The following is an 18,633-nucleotide window of genomic DNA, read 5'->3' on the forward strand; positions in this document are numbered from 1 at the left end:
ATGCAAATGTACCTCCAGCTCTGTCTCTTCTTCTGGAAGCCCGAGCAGTCCTTTCAGCTCCTCGTCTTCTCCTGTCTTGCTGTCTCCTGTGCCGGCGCTGCCTTGGGTTTGGGGTTTCTCTCTGATGGTGTAGGTCCGGGTTGAAGCCCCAAAAGATATTGTAGAGTCTATAGGCACCTGCTGAGGCTTGTGTGGTTCCAGACGGATGTGTCCAAGGAAAGTACCGTGTGCTAAATTGGTGACAATCAAATGATCAGAAGTACCTATGTTAGGACAGTTTATTCTGTTTTCAGATGTTTCATGTTTTATGGGACCAAGTATGATCCAGTCCTGATAGCAATATGTGTTACTGTCACACTAAGCCTTTAAGATCGTGGAATAATAAACTGGATCACAAAATACATGTCAACACACAATGAGGGTCACATTTTGTTAAGTAAATATGTAATGATCCTCCACAATAGTAAGTTTTTGTGGTCATGAAATTTGAGAGCCTTCATCTTTATTTCTATATGACTGTATTCACTGACGGATGTGGTCTCCCTCACCATGCAAACTTTGATAGCCTCAAGTTAGTAAATGCTTGATGTAGTTTCCACTGATGACTAAAAGAAAGCCAGCCTAGTCAAAGCTTTTAAATTAAAACCCTCTAGCAGTGTTCACAATGTACATACCTTTGTATAAAATAAACTACACTGAAATCAATGAGATGAGCACATCTTTAGTATTTCATTCCCAGTCCTGGACAGTATGTATTAACTTTACAGACATAGGCTCTTAACGTAAAATGACTTTAATACAATTGGGATTCTGATGTCTTACTGCTGTTGAGGTCTATGAGAAAGACCCTTTTCAGGTGTTTGTGGTAAACCAGGGCAGCATGGACACGTGAACATGACTGATGGTCGATGGTGAAATCACACCAATCTGGGTTCCTTCCAAACAGGTAGTACTTCTTTTCATCTATGATCAGTTTCTACAGGGAGAGACAGTTTCAGTGTTATCATCAAAAAACTTGTGAAGGGATCTGTTAACAGTCTACAAATATCTCTGTGCCTCTGAGCCATAACTCAACAGTGTTGCTTCCCACTGAAAAGCTTAAATCTCAGGGCGGATGCTTCTCTTGCACCGGTTGGAAGCCATGCAGCCATAGACAATCCCAGTGTGCAAGACATCTGGGACAAAGCGACTGTCAGGCTTGTATCTGGTGCGATTATACTAACTTAACTCACACAATATTAGCTATTTCATGCTTATACACAGACACAAGCTTTACATATACTCAAGTAGGCCACCAAGCTTCCTCTTACCTCTATCAGTTTGTCTATCTTCATTACATCTAGATGCAGCCCAGCGGGTGGCTTGCCTGCCCTGAAAAGCAAAAATGTTATTAATAACAATCAGTGCTGGGGAGTAACTAGTTACATGTAACAGCATTACGTAAATGACTTACAAAATAAATGTAACTTTTGTAAATAAATCATGACCAGGGCTTAAATGGTGTCACAGTACCAATTAAGTCCATACCAGACTTTTTACTGGTATATTTCATAAAATATATTTATTTTATATTCCAAAATCTACATGAACTAATGAATGCATTTTCAAATGAGAGATACATCTTGCTTTATAAGAAATGATCTCCCTTATAAATCATATCAGTGTCCATGAAAAACACCTGGACTTAGATTTTGGTTCTTAATGGGTCCATTTACCTAATAGTTGAAAACATTCGTTGTAAAATTAGAAGAGTAATCAAATGTAATAAGTTACATTACTTTGAGTAATTGAAATAGTTACATTAGGCTACTTATTACATTTAAAATAGGGTGACTAGTAATCTGTAACATTACATTTCCAAAGTAACTTTCTCAACCCTGCTGTCAATACACACAACAAAAGAGTCTGACTTCCGAGTATGCATGTAAAGGTGATCAATACAAGCAATATATAATTATCTCGGTTTTATTTCTCCTCTTATGGTTAAAGACTTCTTTATAGAAAGTGGCTCGACCTCCTGGAAACCTCCCAAGAGTAAGATTTCCACCAAGACAAACGCAAAGAAATATGAAATCGCCCCATTTAGATAACAGAAATTCTACTGATATTACCTATCATCCTCAAAATGAAAGGATGAATCGTCCTACTGCACAGGCGACGCAACGCTGTCTAAATGAATGTCTACGTTAACCAGGTAGCCTGCTAGATGCTAACATTAGCTGCACTAACTAAAGCTACAATATCTCCAATTCACGGCGAGTTACACACATGAGCGAGTGTTGTTTTGTTAGTCTGCATCTGATATAGAAGTACAAACAAGCCGCAATGACTTTAGCATGTGCATTTACTCACCATGTTGGACAATCAAAAGGAGGAGCACTCTCTTTGCTTATTTTAGTCGCCATCTTGCTCAAGGTTTTCAAGGCCGAGGTGCATGTTGGGTAAAAACGCCAGATTGGGTTTCACTGGGAGTTGTAGTTTTTTAATCCTACAAATCACATTAGACTCAAAATTAAACCCCGTTTAATGATATATGTTATTTTTTGGTCTTAAAGGGTGGGATCACAGTTTTTCATGTCTTTACTTAGAACAACAGTCAGGAATGAACGCTGAATCGGTTTTTTCTCGCCATAATCATCCCTCCGGTTCATTAGAAAATACTTCCATAATACACTCACAATGTAAGTGATTTTGGCATACACTGTGGAACACACTGTGGATTGTGGCCTCCATCACTTACATTGAAAGCACATCTGAAGAGAATCTTTGAAGAAACCAGTAGCCTATTAACAAAATAAATGATTTATTTAATTTTAGTGTCAAATCCTCTTTTTGTTATCATACCTCCACCACAACTCAACAGGGAAACACCGTCCGAGGAAACACAAAGGGGGACCTTTAAACCAAAAAGACTGTAATAGAAATAGAAATACTTTATTGTCATGTCCTGCATGAAAATTGTCTTTGGTCTCACTGGTAAGAATAGTATATAAAACACATAGAGTACATAAAATAAACACATTAATTCCATTACACATAGACATATGTCCGCGAGATGGACACATCACATCACATGTACCCCCTCCCTCCCAGCCTTTAAAAAAAAATTACTATGATGAAGTGCGTAAGGTGGCGGATATCCACTTGATATGACCAACTCAGACTGATGAGGCCTCATATAAGCTTCAGATAAACTTTTAAATGTAGTTTTGCACAAAATGACTGTGAGGTCACAATTTCCCATTCACTTCAATGAGAAAGTGTGTCCAAACTTTTGACTGATACTGTATATTGAAAGCGCATTTCAAGGGGATCTTTTTATAGCCAGTATGATCAATCAAATAGGGTACACTTATTGACATGAATAGGATGGATGACGTGTTTGAATGTCAGTATAAAGCAGTAAAATACAGCAGCACCACAAGCCACAGTCTGATTACAAAGTTGAACCACTTTATTACAGCTTCAGCACAAACTGACAGACAGCTAGAACCACTAGGGGGCCTCAGACCCAAGGTTTCTGATGTCAAATATGTGCTGTAGAAACATGGTTTTGAAAGATATCTATCTGTATGTGCTGTTGTGGAGAGTAAGTGGTTTGAGAGCCTGAATGTCACAGGTCTTTCAGACGTTTACATTTTGTGCAAGGGCCTTGCACCTGATAAAATGCTGTGACTTCCTGACTCTGGGCACTGAAAAGACCAGGGTTGAGTCAGAGTGTGCTGTCAAACAAGGTAGCATATGATAAACAATGGAACTACCAATCTGGATCGTGAGAAGGGGGAAAACGTCTTAAGTGATTGAACCAACAGAGCACAGCAGTCTTAGTGAGGTCGTTGTAGGGTGACTTTGGAAAATGTTGTGGGTTAGACAGAGGCTGTGAGGGGCTTCCTAGTAATGTCAGAGGTGGGAGGATGCTTTGTTTCTTCTACAGTGCAGCTCAGCAGAAGGAAGTGAGGGTGTTGTCTTTACCATTTGTCTGAGGTAGTTTGGGTAGAAAGAGGGCAAATTCCCTGCATGGCAGATGTTTCATGAATTTTAATAGATACTAAAACCAGGAGATACTGGGAGAGAAGGTTAGTAGAGTGACACAAATTACATAAACCAATTCCTAGCTTAGTTGGGTGAATCATGTCTGTCCTTTTGTCATCTCTATATTAATAATCATTGTTGTATTTTGGCATCAGTAATCTGTCCACAGTAGTTATGTTATCGTACTTAAGATGCAGGAACACGCTTCACAAAGTGATTCTGTAACTCACTCTATGAACATTGCAGTGTTTGCAATGTTCCCACGCTCACATACACATGAAAACTTCCCTTTTTATAAAGCTATACTGTTCATCTATGAGTTTCCTTGTGTATTTGCATTCGGTTTCACGAAGTCCAGTGCAATAAATGCAAAAAAATAACAAGATTGCAAACCACATTTTCTTCACGACTTTACAACAGTGTGACTAAGTTTGTGTGACATCACGTTGCTACTGTGAATGCACGCATTGTGCAAAAAGCTCCTGTAACTTCCTCATTGAGTTTTGTGGTTTTTGACTGAGAAAGCATCCCCTGATATGCTGCACTTGTCATTTGCCTTCATTTTTGATAGCAGCACACTTTGACAGCAGCAGCAATGGCAGGCACGACTGCTTTGCCACTTCAAGAATTTATTGCATCCTTGGACAATACCTGTCTGCCAAAAATTCTACAAGTTTGCTCTGGAGTTTACTTTCAAGGTGAGTCTTTAATATATTAATTGTGGATTGAAACAGTGAATGTAGACGAGAACAAAGTTTTAGTTTGCTGAGAAAATTAGATTGCTTCTAATCATTATGTGTCTGTAGTCTTTTAAATATAAAGTATAAATAACTATTTATTTACAGTGGAGATTTTACATTTATACAAGTACTGTACTTAAATATTATTATTGATATTATTAAGTAAAAGTAGCATACAACAATGCAAAATACTCCTGTACTCAAAATCTTGCTTAAGTAGAAATACAGAAATATTATTAACAAAATGTACATGAAAGTCTTAGTAGTACTCATTATGCAAGAAAAATGGCACCTGTGATTGTCTTATTATTATTTAATTTTATTATAATACAATTTAATACAGCTTATAATACAGTTTCGCTTCATTAACACCATCAAGTGTGATCAACCACTTGTCCTCAGTCCATTATACCAGATCCACAACATCATGAACTGTGATAATGATACAATAATGTATCTACTTACTGTATACAAGGTTTGGATAGTTTAAAAAAAAAACAACCATTAGTCAAATAGGAGATTGAGAAGGGGTAAGGCGTTATACGCGTATTCTTCTTCCTTCCCCTTGTTCAAATATGCAGTATGTATTAATGTTGTTTAGTTATATGCATGACACTTGGTTTATTGAACGTTTTCTGTATATGTTTACTGTTCATTTTATGTTATTCTTGTTTTGCTTTTTATTTGTTACATACATAAACACAGAATCATAAAGAACAGATGGCTGGTAGCTCTAGTTGTAGACGTATACCCACGGTAATTGGGTGCTCTTAGATAAGAGGGAACAGTCTATGACAAGAGAGAGATATATCCAGGCACTCCAAAAAACGCTGATAGCGAGGAACGGATAAATTAAAAGGCCTTGTGCCTGGATATATCTCTTTCTTGTCAAACACAGAATCATATTCAGAATACCGTAGCCAAATGAGATGGTGACCACTTGTCTCAGTTGTAAAGCTGTATTGTTCATGGTGAATAATGAAAAATACATGATAGTTTGTAAGAGTTTTTGAGTTTGCTTCTTCCTCTTTATGTTGAATTCTCACTTTCTGTTTCAGGCTCTATTTATGAACTTTCTGGGAGTGAAGTATGCTTTTCCACTGGAGATCTAATAAAAGTCACTTCCATTGAACTCCAGTCAGTTTGCTGTGAAGACATCAGTAAAAATGAGAAGTTTGAGTTGCCTATCAACCATACAGGTGTGTCTGAGCTATGAACAACATTCTTATAACAGCAGATAAATGTGTTTTGTAACTGATTGCTTACACTTGTTGCTGTTTCTCAGGCTTGTTCAAAGTTGTACCAGAAGACATGCCGTACAGTACGATAGAGGAGATGATGAGCCTGAGGCCTGTAGGCCTTGAATCCTGCCTTCCCTTCACTTTTACCAACCGCTCCAAGATGACCTTGGATAATTTCACTCTGGGGGCCGGGAAAACTTTGACTGTGCTCTCAATTAAGTCGTCTGAAGGTGAAGAGGATCAGGTGCGCTGCAGTGTACAAGGTGAACAGGGAGCCTCCGCTGAAGTGTGCATCCCTCTTAATTTCCGGGGGGAGTTTCATGAATATGAGAACAAGGAGGACTTTACTCTGCAGGAGATCATGTCCTCACCCTGCCTGCGCTGTCGAAAGTTTCGCTTCACCAAAACCACCAAGTGTGACCAACCACTTGTCCTCAGTCCAATATACCAGGTCCAAGCCATCATGAACTGTGAGAATAACCTACTTTTTCTAACTTTAAAGTTATCTGCATCTTCATTCAATCTTATGTTTGTTTGTAAATTACACTTGAATTTGTGTGTATATTGCAGTGGAATTCTTACATTTATGCAAGTACCGTATTTAAATATTATCATTAATATTTTGAGGCTTTACTTGGGTGTTTTCATTGTATGCTACTTTATAACTTACTACATTTAAAAGGCAAAAATTCTACTTTAACCTGAATTTATTTCTCTTATCTCCTATTAAGATTAAGATTTAGATTTATTGCAGATTAAAATTGTACACTCAAAAAACATAATGAGTTCATAAAATATGATAACTTCGGTATATACGACTGAGACTTCAAGTACAATTTATTGATAACATTTATGTATTTTTATTTAAGATTAGATTAGATTAGATTATTTTATTTCGAATGTGTGAAGAAGAAAAAAACAAAAAAGAAAGCACAATGGTCTCACAGAAAACATGATGCAATGCATGATTTTAAATACAGGAATATTTTTCACTGTTGTATTGCTACTTATACATAATAAGATTATCCAAATTCTTCTTTCATGAGTGGTTAAACATACGGTCCTCTGGTTTCAGTTCATATAATCTCACTGAGTGCATCCACTACATTTTCTAATGCTGTTTCTCCAATTTTTTTAAACAGTGAGGAAGAATATATTGAAGTTCCCATCCAGCTTAGAGGTGGATGTGGTCGATGTGACTGATGTGTGCACGGATGTGAACTTTGTGACACCGCTCAGTCTGACAGAGGTCCTTTCCCAGCCAGATGAATCCTTCCCTTCAGTAGTGGAGATACTAGAAGGCCCAGGAAGCCGGTCTCTGTTCAAGTGCTACTGGGTGCCAGAAATGAACAAAAGTCAGCAACTGATTTTCCATAGAAAAGGAAACACACCCATGGTTCTGGTATCCAGCTTGAAAGGCCGCAAGGCACAGCAGTACTTCATGGTATCTCAGCATTATGGTGGACGATTTCGGAGGCGGCCAAGAGAGTTTAATTCAGTGTACGAGCTGCATGTTGCTTTAACCCAGGCACCAGGTCTGAGGGTCAGTGTAACAAGGAACTGTGAGGAAGTTGAGGAGGAAGGCCTGCCTGCCCTCAGTGTTGGGGACCAGCTAGAGGTCATTAGCTGCAAAAGGGTTGAGTTGCCTTGTGAAGGCAGTGAGGGACAGAAGCAGTCGGTCGAGGCTCTCTTTTGTCAGCGCCTACAAGAGATGGATGATGACGATGATGATGATGATGAGGAGGAGGAGGCAGATTTCAAGCGGGAAAATCACAGAGAGGAGATTTTCCTTCCTTTGTACATGCAGGGTCACTTTGTGGAGGTACTCACTGATAACAAGAAGTACAGACTCAGGGACTTGGGCAAGCAGTTTAAATTGCCACTGGATGTTAAAGTGGTTGGCCGTGATACTGAACTCGAGCCTGATCCACTAGTGGGGTTTCCATGTCTCAGAATAGAGGGGGCTATGATGGAGCCCACCATCCAGGCTAGCTTTGTACACAGGCCAGACCATTGTTTCGAGATCCCCACCCAGTGGCTCTCTATGTCTGTCTCTTTCACCAAGGACCCCCTGCCATGGCCTAATCAAGAACCCCCTACATGCCACTTGGATACAGTTACTGAGGTGACAGACACGTTCATATATGAATTTCGAAAAAAGGGCAACTCAGATGAAGCTCCTCCACCTCGACCACCAAAGCGAAATCTGTCATCCTCAACTCTTCCCAAAAAAACATCAAAACCCTCAAAGAAAGGTCAGCCGAAGGCAGACAAGCAAAAACAGCGATCAGACAAAAGCACCCCAACCAAAGAAATGGGCGATTTGAATTTAAATAGCAAAAAAAGACCTCCAGCCCCCCCACCTCCAGTAAGTGTGGCTTGTCATGCATGTAACATATATTTTCAAAAGCTATTTAAAATATACTGTGGTCATTTTATATGTTGTCTTGTCATGAACTTTATGTTACTGTGAAAAACACACCACAGACAGTTTTCTCACTCTATTTTAAGAAATCTCAAATACAAGATGCTTCTGCTCAATGCTGTGGTAAAAAAGTCAAGCATGCAAAAAAGTGAATGTTTGCTCTTACATTGTAGGCTATGTTAGGTGATGAACCACCACCAGTTATACCCCGAAAGCAATCAGGGGCTGAAGTGACAACTGGCAAGGCTAAGCCCAACACCTACGTGAGATTGGAAGACTCTAAGAGAACAGGTGAAGCTCTTTCTGCAGACTGCACGCACACACACACACACACACACACACATTACGGCCACACAGGCCAACTGAATAAGACTGGCGGTTTCCTAACATTTTCTGACTGTCAACAAATAAGAGCGAAACTAGCAATCTGTCTTAATTTCCCTATTCTGTCTGTAACATCCAGTCCTAGCCTGTTTGTTCAAATTGATGGCGTATAAAAAACAGATCACTAAAACATAATTAGATTTTTTTTTGGGGGGGGGGGGGGGGGGGTTTGTTTTTGTGGTTGTTTTAAGGTTAATTTCTTAAAACAGCTGGGCACTGCAGTGTTACAAAAACATTAACATTTTGTAAAGCAATTTCAAATAGTAGGCCTACTTTTGTTTGGGACTATTTTCATCTGTGGATTAATACACACTTGACACTGAGTATTTACATTATATATTATTGTTTGAACTTAAGTAGCCTACTGGAAGTGAATGGCGACCTACTATTTGATGAACTGTACCCCTCTCTCCCCCCCAGCATCGCTGAGTGATATTGCAGCAGATGTGGACAGCGACCATGACTATGAGATTGTGGATGAAACTTTGTCGGCAATGATGAAGAAAGCACAAGAAAATGTTTTGTTCTACTAAAAGGATCACGTTCGGGCTGTGAAAGCTAAATGGGTGACTATGCATACTGTCATACAGTAGTTTTTAAATTGTCCAGTCTTCAATAAGATTATGCCAATGCACCAAGGTGTAATTTGTTGTGAGATATACAGCCAAACAAGGGACCTCTCCTTCAAATCCACAATGTTCTGATGAAATGTATTTATTTCTGAAAATAGTTGGTTTAACATCTTTGATATTTCAGTTTAAATGTTAAGTGTTTAACTATAAATTCATGATGGTATACTACATTTGGAAATATCCATGAGATCATTTGCAAGGTTTAAAGATACTCAGTGACAATTTTGGTGACTAGGTTCAAAGCCTAGTTTTGATAAGTGAGTCATCCTTTTTTTCTTTTGGATTTATCTATTATTCTAAAAGGATGCATATGTGATACACACATGAATGTGGCATATAAGTACACTTCAGTGATAGTAAATGTATGTGCGATGTTGAGACAGCATCCTGTATAACACAAGACGTGAAACCTTTGCTTTTCATGTGGTCAGAGTAAATTTTCATTCCTCAGCACCATTGTAGGCTACTACGCGTTTCATTCAAACTAGTCAGGGAAAATATTTAACCATATGCTAATTACTGCAGCTGTAGATTTGTGTATAATTATTATGCTGTGCAATAGTAAGTAGCTATAGAAACAATAGCAAAGCTTTACAGTAAAATACAGTCCAATACACCAAAAAAAAGCTGTAACAAACTGCCAGGGTAAAAAAAAAAAAAACCCAAAAAATGTATGTATGAGCTTCCCAGAGGTAGTAATGGGTTGCTTTATATTTCATTTACTGCATGCTATTACTACCATAGCTGTATACTCAAACTCTAAACAGAATGGGCTCTAATCAGTCCTCGCTGTGAGGTGACAGTATTAACCACAGACACATGACAAAATGGCAACTCTGTAGCTTTTAACTTGGTCATCGTGTGCTGTGGTCGACAGCAGAATCTCTCTTCAAACTCGCTCTCTCTCTTTAATGATCTGATTGTACAAAAGATGCACAATGTATTGAATCCTGTTTTTTGTCATTTCAATGAAAATAATGCATGGCAGACTTTTAATCACATACTGTGTACTGAAAACGCTTTCCTCAACAAAAAAAAAGTTGGTTTTGCAACCTTATTGACTAATGGGCCACACAATTTAAAATACTCACTGATGAAAGTGAAAACTTAATTTTGTGTATCATCTCCATTACTTCAGTAACAGGTATTGTGTAGATTAATGTGTCTGCCATTTAATTTTGTACTAAAAAAAGTCATGCAATTCCATAAAAAGTAGCTTAAGAAAGCACTCAAACTTACTTGGTATTGTCACGTTCTGTTAAAACTTTACTATATGAACCATGTTATAATCACATGTGCTGGCCTGTATTTCTGCATCAAGACCAATCAACTGAATTGGGCCCATGTGGACCAAGTGAAGACAAACATTTAGTGATGTGATCCAGTTTTGAATGTCATGCCAAAAGATTTGATTAAATATGTAGATTAAGTATTTATGTATTTCTTAAAAATGTCTTATGATGGGATTGCGTACAAGTATTAGTAATTATCTTTAAATTTCAGGTTTATTGCACAAAACAAATTGTGGAAAAGTGCTTCAAGTGTTTCTAAATGTGGTGTACATACAGTATATTATTAAGATATTATTGTGTTTGAGAACTGTTCATTACAAATGTGATAAATTGTGAAATAAAAACAGTAAAAGACAAATGTATTTTGTATAATCTTTAAATTTTGACAAAAGTAAGTTACATAGACAAAAATAAATTGAGTACTTATGTTGGAAAATCTTTAAAATTACAAAATGCTTAATAATATTTGCCAGTGGAGAGGGGGGAAACAGAATAACTGCCAACAGCATCTTCTTCAAGAGCAACACCTTTGGGACTTGCAAAATAGCAGAAGCAACCTCAGGAATACAGGATGTGTAGACCCAAATATCTTAGCAAACCTAAACCACGTGCTCTTCAACTAACATCAAACACTGTGCCTTTACACAAAGGACTCGAGGAACTTCCCTGGGTCCTATTGTATTAAACAGGCCAGACATGTTGTGATATAGTTGATAGTTTACAGTTATAAATCATACAAAAGTAACTATGTCAGCTTCAATTCAAAAGAAAACCCCCACTGGGTTGTGTTAACAAAAACATGTTGAAGGTGTCTAGTCGTCATTGTCGGTTGATTTGTAGTGGTCTTCGTCGATGGTGGAAAAGATGTGACCTTCATTGCTTAGGAACTCCACTGCTTGCCTATTGAAGAACAAAGAGAAATATGAATAGTATTTTTACAGCACTTTTGTTTAATACAAACTTGAAGCAAAATAGTATGTCAAAGGAACAGCTACAAGGTTACTCAAGTTGAAAAATAGTTTGTGCCTTGGATAAACCTCCCTAATACGCCATCAGTAGTCAAGCCAGCAAGAAATGTCTGCGTTATTTGGAAAAAGGAAATAAACTCAACAAAATTTAAATGTGTTCAAGATTGTACAGCTCAGGTTTAACTTGTGGATTTGTGAACAAGTCCCCTTCTTAAGTTGAACTGACAGAAAGTCTTCACGAGGACAAGGTCACAAATTCAAAGTCAATGGGCCATGACCAACACTTCACTCCACGACACCTTTGATTCAAAGTTTTCTATGGTTTTAAATAATTGACTTTATGGCCCCAATTAATATTTTATAGTGGGTTAAAACTCAAAGCAGAATTTTTCTTACTTGATGACAGACAGACTGATGCCACTCAGTCTCTGCTTTAGGTCCTGAATGCTGATGCCTTGCGGGTCTGGGCAGCCTCTTATCAAACTCAGCACCTTATGAGAGGAACAATGGCAGGTTAAAAACATATGCACTGCAAATACAGAAGCACCCTACAAATCTAGCAACTACTCTCTATAGCTTTGATGAACCATTGCTTACTTTTCTGAGAGAAAAAAAATCAAGCTGAAGACTTCATTTTAATAAAACTGATACTCATAGAAAGGAGGAAGGATGTGAAACTGAGAAAATAGCAACTTCTCTTTGTGTCTTCGTGGAAGCACTACTTACTTTTCTTAGACAAGACGCTATGAAGAAAGGTTATAGTGGTTAAGCAAGAGGGGGAAGGAGTGTCGAAAGTGTATGGTATGGTATGGTATGGTTGGCATATGTCACTGTTCGCATGACAATAAAGTTTTTAACCATTTTTACTTTAAGTTAATGTTCTCAGCTACATTAATTTGATCAGTTTGCTTTAATCACGGCTGCAGCAAATTTCTGTTCAGAGATCATTGTTAATATGGAGCTTTTCTCAAAAGTAATTGTAAAAGTCTAACACCAATATCACTTAGGCTCACCTGATTCTGATTTGCGCTTAACCCATTGTTGACCATGTCGTTAGCACCTGCATAGCTCCCTCCCATGCTCTCCTTTCCCGACCGTGACATGGATGTGACGCTACTGCTCATTCCTCCTCCAGCACCAGGCTGAAAGAGAAATGAAACCAAACTTTGTTTATTTATTTCCATTAAGAGCACACTATGACATAAATACTTTGAAATGTCATGACATTAGCAAATGTGACTACTGAATGCCAGTTCAGGCCCATTTCTTTAAAAGTGAACTCAATGTGCTTTACCTTGAAGATACCACAGACACAAACCACAGACACTTTCCGTTTCACTTTGCATGTGGACATAGCAGTGAGAAATCCCGTCATCAGACAATTTGGTCCAGAAAACAGGAACAAAGTACAGTACATAGGTATTCACCGTCACCACAACCAGCAACCTGGACTTTTCCACATTTTGTCATGTTACAACCGCAAATCAAAATTGTTTTCATTAGGATTGCACGTTATGGACCAACACAAAACAGTCCATATCTTTGACGTCTGTGTTGGGGTGGTGTGGAGGGCTCAGAGTTTAATAGAGAACATTTCTAAAACAGAATCATGAAGACTAACCAAGCTCACCAAACAAGTCAGGGATAAAGTACAAAGCGGGGTTAGGTCATAAAAATATACTCCAAGCTTTGAGTACCATTAATTCCATCACTAGAAAATGGAAACTTGCTTCAACAGATGTCTACTTTTTGGTATTAATTTTTGTTTGTGTCATGCTGTTTTAATCAAATGGTAAAAAGCCCCCCAAAAATCAATTTGAACTCCAGATTGTAACATTTACACTGTAAATGTGGAAAAGTCTGAGAGGGGTGAATACTTATGCAAAGCACTGTAACTAAAATGCTTTCCCCATATCTGGATCTTATTCTAGTTACAAATAGAAAAGCACCACCTGATGACCTAAGAGGCCTGACTGGATTGTCATCAGTGAAGTAGCATTTTGAAGTTGCACAGCCAATGAAGTGAAACACCTATTAAAGTAGTGCGTCATGTTCTGAATGAGCATATTCCTTCTATTGCTTGTGAGAAAGTTGCTAACAGCAAATTTACTGCATAATCACAGCATGGCACATGCTGAAATCTGGTATAGTACACAGTTCTCAGGTAAAAGTTGCCTAAAAGACACAATCTTAAGACCGCCATTGCTTACAAGTCACATATATTATTGCCAGCTTTTCTGTATTAAAATGATAGTATGTGTATGTACAAATCTGGGTTGTAAGCAAAAATAGACAGTGCTGTTTTAACAGGCTAGACGTCATGTCTCCACTCCAACAATAAACATCCTATTCTTCATAGAATAGAAAGCCACTGCTGACTGAAAGCATTCACACATGGTTAGGTTTCTCAATACTAACTTAAACAAGGTATTATTTGTAGGAACTGATAGCTAACCCGAGTTCCTCACTTTGTGTTTTTCCAGCCAACAATAAAGACTACTGCATTTTAAACTCCCGATTTCTCAGACTCTCACCGTTGTCTGAGGTTTGCTAAGCGCCATATGTGCTTGGACGACCTCAAGCATATGTGATGTTATTTCATTCATGTCCTCCAGGGTCCTGACGCTGAACGCCACAACAGATCTGTGGTTCTATGACAGGAAGACAAAAACACACAGTTAACCTCAAAACAGCATTCAAACAACATTTGCAGTTGCACATGCGGCACACCAAAAGAAACACGTAGATGCAACAAGTGAGAATAACACATCACACATAAATATCTACCAACAACTTATATTTGACAAACCCATGTGACCCAGCATAAAGATATAGCCTTATTTGTTTCTATTATAGGACAGTGAACTCACCTGAAAGGAGCGCAGGTTGCCAGAGACTTTGACATACGTGCCTGGAGGCAGGACAGTACTGTCCACACCGGGGTCCTAAAAGAAACCAAAACCAAAAAGCTGCTAAGGTGCCTGAGTTCTGTAAAGTCTCAAACAATAAATCTGCTACAGCTATTAAACATGGAATCCGTTGTCCATCTCGCCATCATTATTTAACCTGCTACTTTTATGGGTTAATTTAATGCATATATTCCACGTTTTTACGTGACCTTATGAATAACGCTTATGCTTTGTCATCACTGTTTTAATTCTTTAATATGTCTTAAGATTCTGACTAATTTCATTGAGGCCAATAATAAAGTGCGTGTGAGAGACATTGACTGTAATTCTTCACCACAAATGGTCAGTGATGATTATTCTCATAACTATGACTTTAAAATTAAGTATTCTTAAAGCCAAAAATAATGCATCTTCTTAAATGGTTAATGAAGCCCAGTTAAACAGGAAACTCCCTACAATGTGGCCAGGTAATTACTGGCTTTTTCTTCATCACGTTTATATTTCGCAGAGGAAATGGTTAACACATCGATTGAAAACATCTGACACTTAACACTTTTTAACTTACACGTGGTGTGTCATCTCTGAGAAACAAGATACAGGCTGTTAAAATTAGGTTTTTTTGCAGTGTGTGTGTGTGTGTGTGTGTGTGTGTGTGTGTGTGTGTGTAGAATGACCCCCCACTGACCTCTGTGTCAACCCACTGCTTTACATCCATAGGAGCGCCTGTCATGTCATCGACCTTGTACTGGATGTTGGTCATGGACTTGTCTGTGCTCCTGATGATACCGACTATGGTAACCTTAGAAAAAGAACACAAATTCTTAATGGGTGTGCAATTACATGCTTATTTGAGGGATGTAAGAATATACTATACTGTACCGTCTCGTGTTAATGCATGTGGCATAAACCAAACTTTTTTTTCTCCCCATCAATTAGTTGATCTTTGCAAGTTGTGTTTGTTTAAGCATGTTAACTGTTGCAATAGTCAATTTCTCCTACACTACTAATGTTAGTTCTGCTGCTGTTTCATAGGGGAAGAAGAAATTGACACATCTACTCCTATTTTGACTTAACAGAGAGGAACTTGACCGAGAGTTTTATACATAAACATTTGAGCAGTAGATCATTGAGTAAGTAAGATTCGGTATTGTTTGCTTTAACAAAATAACTTTACAGATCATGTGTGTTTTGGGCGTAACACGTGCTAAAACCAATCAGAGTGTCATCTCCCATTCCCTTTAAAATCCAGGAGGGCTGTCACTTTGGCAGATTGCTATTATAACGGCGCATTTGTCAAGCGATGTGTTTCAAGAATAAAACACGAGTTACTTTGACTGAAAAGAAAGTTATAACTGACCAGTCTGACGAGTGTAGAGTTGTGTGGGGTTATACTGGAGCAACCTGGTGTCATCAGTTGATTTAATAAACAGTGAGCGGCTGTGCGTAATGGATCCATTTTCCACAAAAACACCAACAATTCACTTTGTACTGCATATTTTCGCATCTCCTCCCGCCAGGTCACCGTGCATGCAGCGGCACCACACAGACATTGTGGCGCTTTGTTTTTATTTATTTATATCTTTTAATTACAGTTTTAGTTCTCTTTAAATTTGTTTTGTTCAATCATGGAATAACAGGTAAACTCAGCAGGGTTTTAATTCTTGAAAGTATGGAAACCTGATCAATGACATCAAGAATATGTGTTAAATATTGTTCAAAAACTGCCAAATATTTGCTGGTTCTGGCTTCTCAAACTGGGACTATGTTTTATATAATTGTAAGTTTAAAATCCTTTGGTTTTTGACCATTTTATAATTTTTCTATCACTTACTGTCAAAAACATGTTTTACCATTTTCTGACAAACATAATAAAGAGATCAACAGATAATGATAATTATAATCATTGATTTCAGCAACACAACACAACTGGACTACCAAGTTATTTTAAACTGCATAATCTTCCACCTTACAGTCACCACTAGAGTTGCAACCATTAGTTGATTAAACAATCAACAGAAAATGTATTATCATTATCAGTATTTTGATAATCGATTGTTTTAAAGTAACTTTTTTTCAGAATAAATACTAAAATTCTCTGGTTCCAGTTGCCTAAATTGAATACTTCCTGATTATTTAGTTTTTTATGACAGTAAACTGAATATCTTTGGGTGGTGGACTGTTGTGGATATTTGAGGACGTCATCTTGGGCTTTGGGAAACCATGATTGACATTTTCAGTATTTTCTTACCTTTTATAGACCAAAAAAACTTATCAATGAATCAATAATGAAAATAATGGTTAGTTGCAGCCCTAGTCACCACTCTGCTTCATTTTACCTGAGCAACTTCAACGTCACCGACTTTGAAGGACTCATCAGCTTGGGAAGCAGACATCAGCTGAGACACCGTGCAGGGTATTATTTGTGTGGCACGGGCTCTCTGCAAAACATGCACACAGATTTACTGCCTCATCATCCATCAGTCAGTGTTTACATCACTACAGAGAAATACTTGGGCTTATGACAGGTTGATTTAATACAGTATGTATTTGAAATAAAAAAAGATGGGTTCAAAATGACTGTGTTAAACCAATAGACACGCGCCCAGATGGACATTGAATACTTTTTTCTTGCCATGATCATTCCTCCTCTTCATACTGACCATTAGAAGATCCCTTTATAATGCACTTACAATCGAAGTGATGGAGTCCAGAATCCCCAAGCATCCTTCCATGCACAAGTGTATTTAAAAGTTTATCTGAGGCTATTTAGGCCTCAGCTGTCCAAGTGAGTAAAATCAAGTACATATCTTTCACGATTACAGTCTTTTTAGTGCCAAGGTCCCTCTTTTTGTTATTAGAAATACACTACAGATTAACAGAGAAACAAACAAAGGGAATTTGATGCTAAAGAGGTTGTAAATGACTAACTCGGACAGCTGAAACCTCATATAAGCTTCAGACAAACTATTAAATGCATTTTTGCACAACATGACTGTGTGGATTTTGGCCCCCTTCGCTTACATTGAAAGTACACTTCAAGAGGATCTTCTAATAACCAGTATGAACAAAAGAATGATTACAGCAAGGAAAACCTCTAATGTTTCATATGGGCACCTGACTGTTGTTTTAAGACAGACTCGTCAAATTGTGACTCTATCCCTTTAAATGCAACTTAAAGGATGACTTATTATGGTGTTGTGCATCACAATTTAATGGATCTACATGAGTTTAAAGTGTCCAGTGGATTGTGATGAAGCTGTAGAGTTGATTTCACTACAGACCCCTTTCTTCTCTCCTCCCTGGGATAAGGACGGTGATGCAAAGCCTCCTGGGGACTGAGTGTAACCTCCACCCATACTTGACTCACTGTATCCTCCTGAAAATACCAAGAGACAATGACAGCTCAGATATATAGCCGTTCAGTCGTTATTACCCCCACTTTAAACAGCAGACAACAGTAAACAAAGAGCTAACTTAGTACTGTTCTTGTTAGCAACAGTCTGACAACGTCAACAAGCCAAAATAACCTCTGTAGAAAAGAAACAGCTCGGATGTTCAACTCACCCTGATTCCACATGTTGACACTTTGTATTTAAGTTAATAAAATCGCGTTTTCAGTGTTATTATTGACACTGTGGAGCAGGGACAACAGGACAACTGGCGCACACAGGTCTGCAGACTACTTTGCTGTGGAGTCTGGCGCGCTAAACTGAACCTATGACGCATGCGTGGTCCAGAAGTCCCGCGAAACAGTCACATGGTGTTAGACAGGTTTTTAGCCCAGAGTTATGCCTGACAGACAGTCCTCTCTCTCACTCTGGGGAAGAATTCGATGTGCCAACCGTTCAACTACGGTCCTGAAAATACCTCTAGTGTCTTTTTGTCTGAAAATTAGGTTAATACAACTAGTTTTGGGGCAGCACCATAGACTGTATGGCCCCAAAACTAGTGTATGGGCAGTACAGAGCCAGGGCGAAAGGACTGCTTGACAGACAAAGCTCGAGGTTTTA

At 38.3% G+C, this 18,633-nt stretch overlaps 3 protein-coding genes across 3 annotated transcripts in view; 1 reads left to right on the forward strand and 2 right to left on the reverse strand.

Annotated features, from left to right (window-relative positions):
* The window catches only part of ppp1r8b (protein phosphatase 1, regulatory subunit 8b), a 126,741-nt gene extending 124,336 nt beyond the window's left edge, over positions 1-2,405 (reverse strand). The window contains exons 1-4 of the mRNA XM_062423286.1: positions 2,353-2,405; positions 1,311-1,371; positions 823-976; positions 13-230 (exon numbers count right to left, since the gene is read on the reverse strand). Coding sequence (XP_062279270.1) covers positions 13-230; positions 823-976; positions 1,311-1,371; positions 2,353-2,405 — 486 coding nt within the window. The remainder of the gene's footprint in view (positions 1-12; positions 231-822; positions 977-1,310; positions 1,372-2,352) is intronic.
* Positions 2,406-4,627: 2,222 nt separating this feature from the next.
* themis2 (thymocyte selection associated family member 2) lies at positions 4,628-11,076 on the forward strand. Its single transcript, XM_062423279.1, has 6 exons — positions 4,628-4,730; positions 5,831-5,971; positions 6,058-6,483; positions 7,156-8,381; positions 8,612-8,729; positions 9,243-11,076. The coding sequence occupies exons 1-6, from the start codon at positions 4,628-4,630 to the stop codon at positions 9,353-9,355; spliced, it is 2,127 nt and encodes a 708-aa protein (XP_062279263.1). The 3' UTR covers positions 9,356-11,076.
* Positions 11,077-11,106: 30 nt separating this feature from the next.
* Positions 11,107-18,325, reverse strand: rpa2 (replication protein A2). Its single transcript, XM_062423294.1, has 9 exons — positions 18,188-18,325; positions 17,905-17,999; positions 16,960-17,061; positions 15,309-15,422; positions 14,585-14,659; positions 14,249-14,365; positions 12,728-12,856; positions 12,111-12,205; positions 11,107-11,646 (listed from the first exon to the last, which is right to left on the reverse strand). The coding sequence occupies exons 1-9, from the start codon at positions 18,198-18,200 to the stop codon at positions 11,559-11,561; spliced, it is 828 nt and encodes a 275-aa protein (XP_062279278.1). The 5' UTR covers positions 18,201-18,325; the 3' UTR covers positions 11,107-11,558.
* Between the last annotated feature and the right edge of the window lie 308 nt (positions 18,326-18,633).

Source organism: Scomber scombrus, chromosome 7 (genome assembly GCF_963691925.1).
Source record: "Scomber scombrus chromosome 7, fScoSco1.1, whole genome shotgun sequence".
Taxonomy (NCBI): domain Eukaryota; kingdom Metazoa; phylum Chordata; class Actinopteri; order Scombriformes; family Scombridae; genus Scomber; species Scomber scombrus.

Bases quoted from the DNA above. Each gene is read 5' to 3' on its own strand.
- themis2 (XM_062423279.1), top strand. From the start codon at position 4,628: ATGGCAGGCACGACTGCTTTGCCACTTCAAGAATTTATTGCATCCTTG. The intron at 5,972-6,057 runs GTGTGTCTGAGC...GCTGTTTCTCAG, and splicing joins GTTGCCTATCAACCATACAG to GCTTGTTCAAAGTTGTACCA. The intron at 8,382-8,611 runs GTAAGTGTGGCT...CTTACATTGTAG, and splicing joins CTCCAGCCCCCCCACCTCCA to GCTATGTTAGGTGATGAACC.
- rpa2 (XM_062423294.1), bottom strand. The intron at 12,857-14,248 runs GTGAGAGTCTGA...TTTCTCTTTCAG, and splicing joins TTAGCAAACCTCAGACAACG to CCTGGTGCTGGAGGAGGAAT. The intron at 12,206-12,727 runs GTGAGCCTAAGT...TCCTCTCATAAG, and splicing joins TAAGCGCAAATCAGAATCAG to GTGCTGAGTTTGATAAGAGG.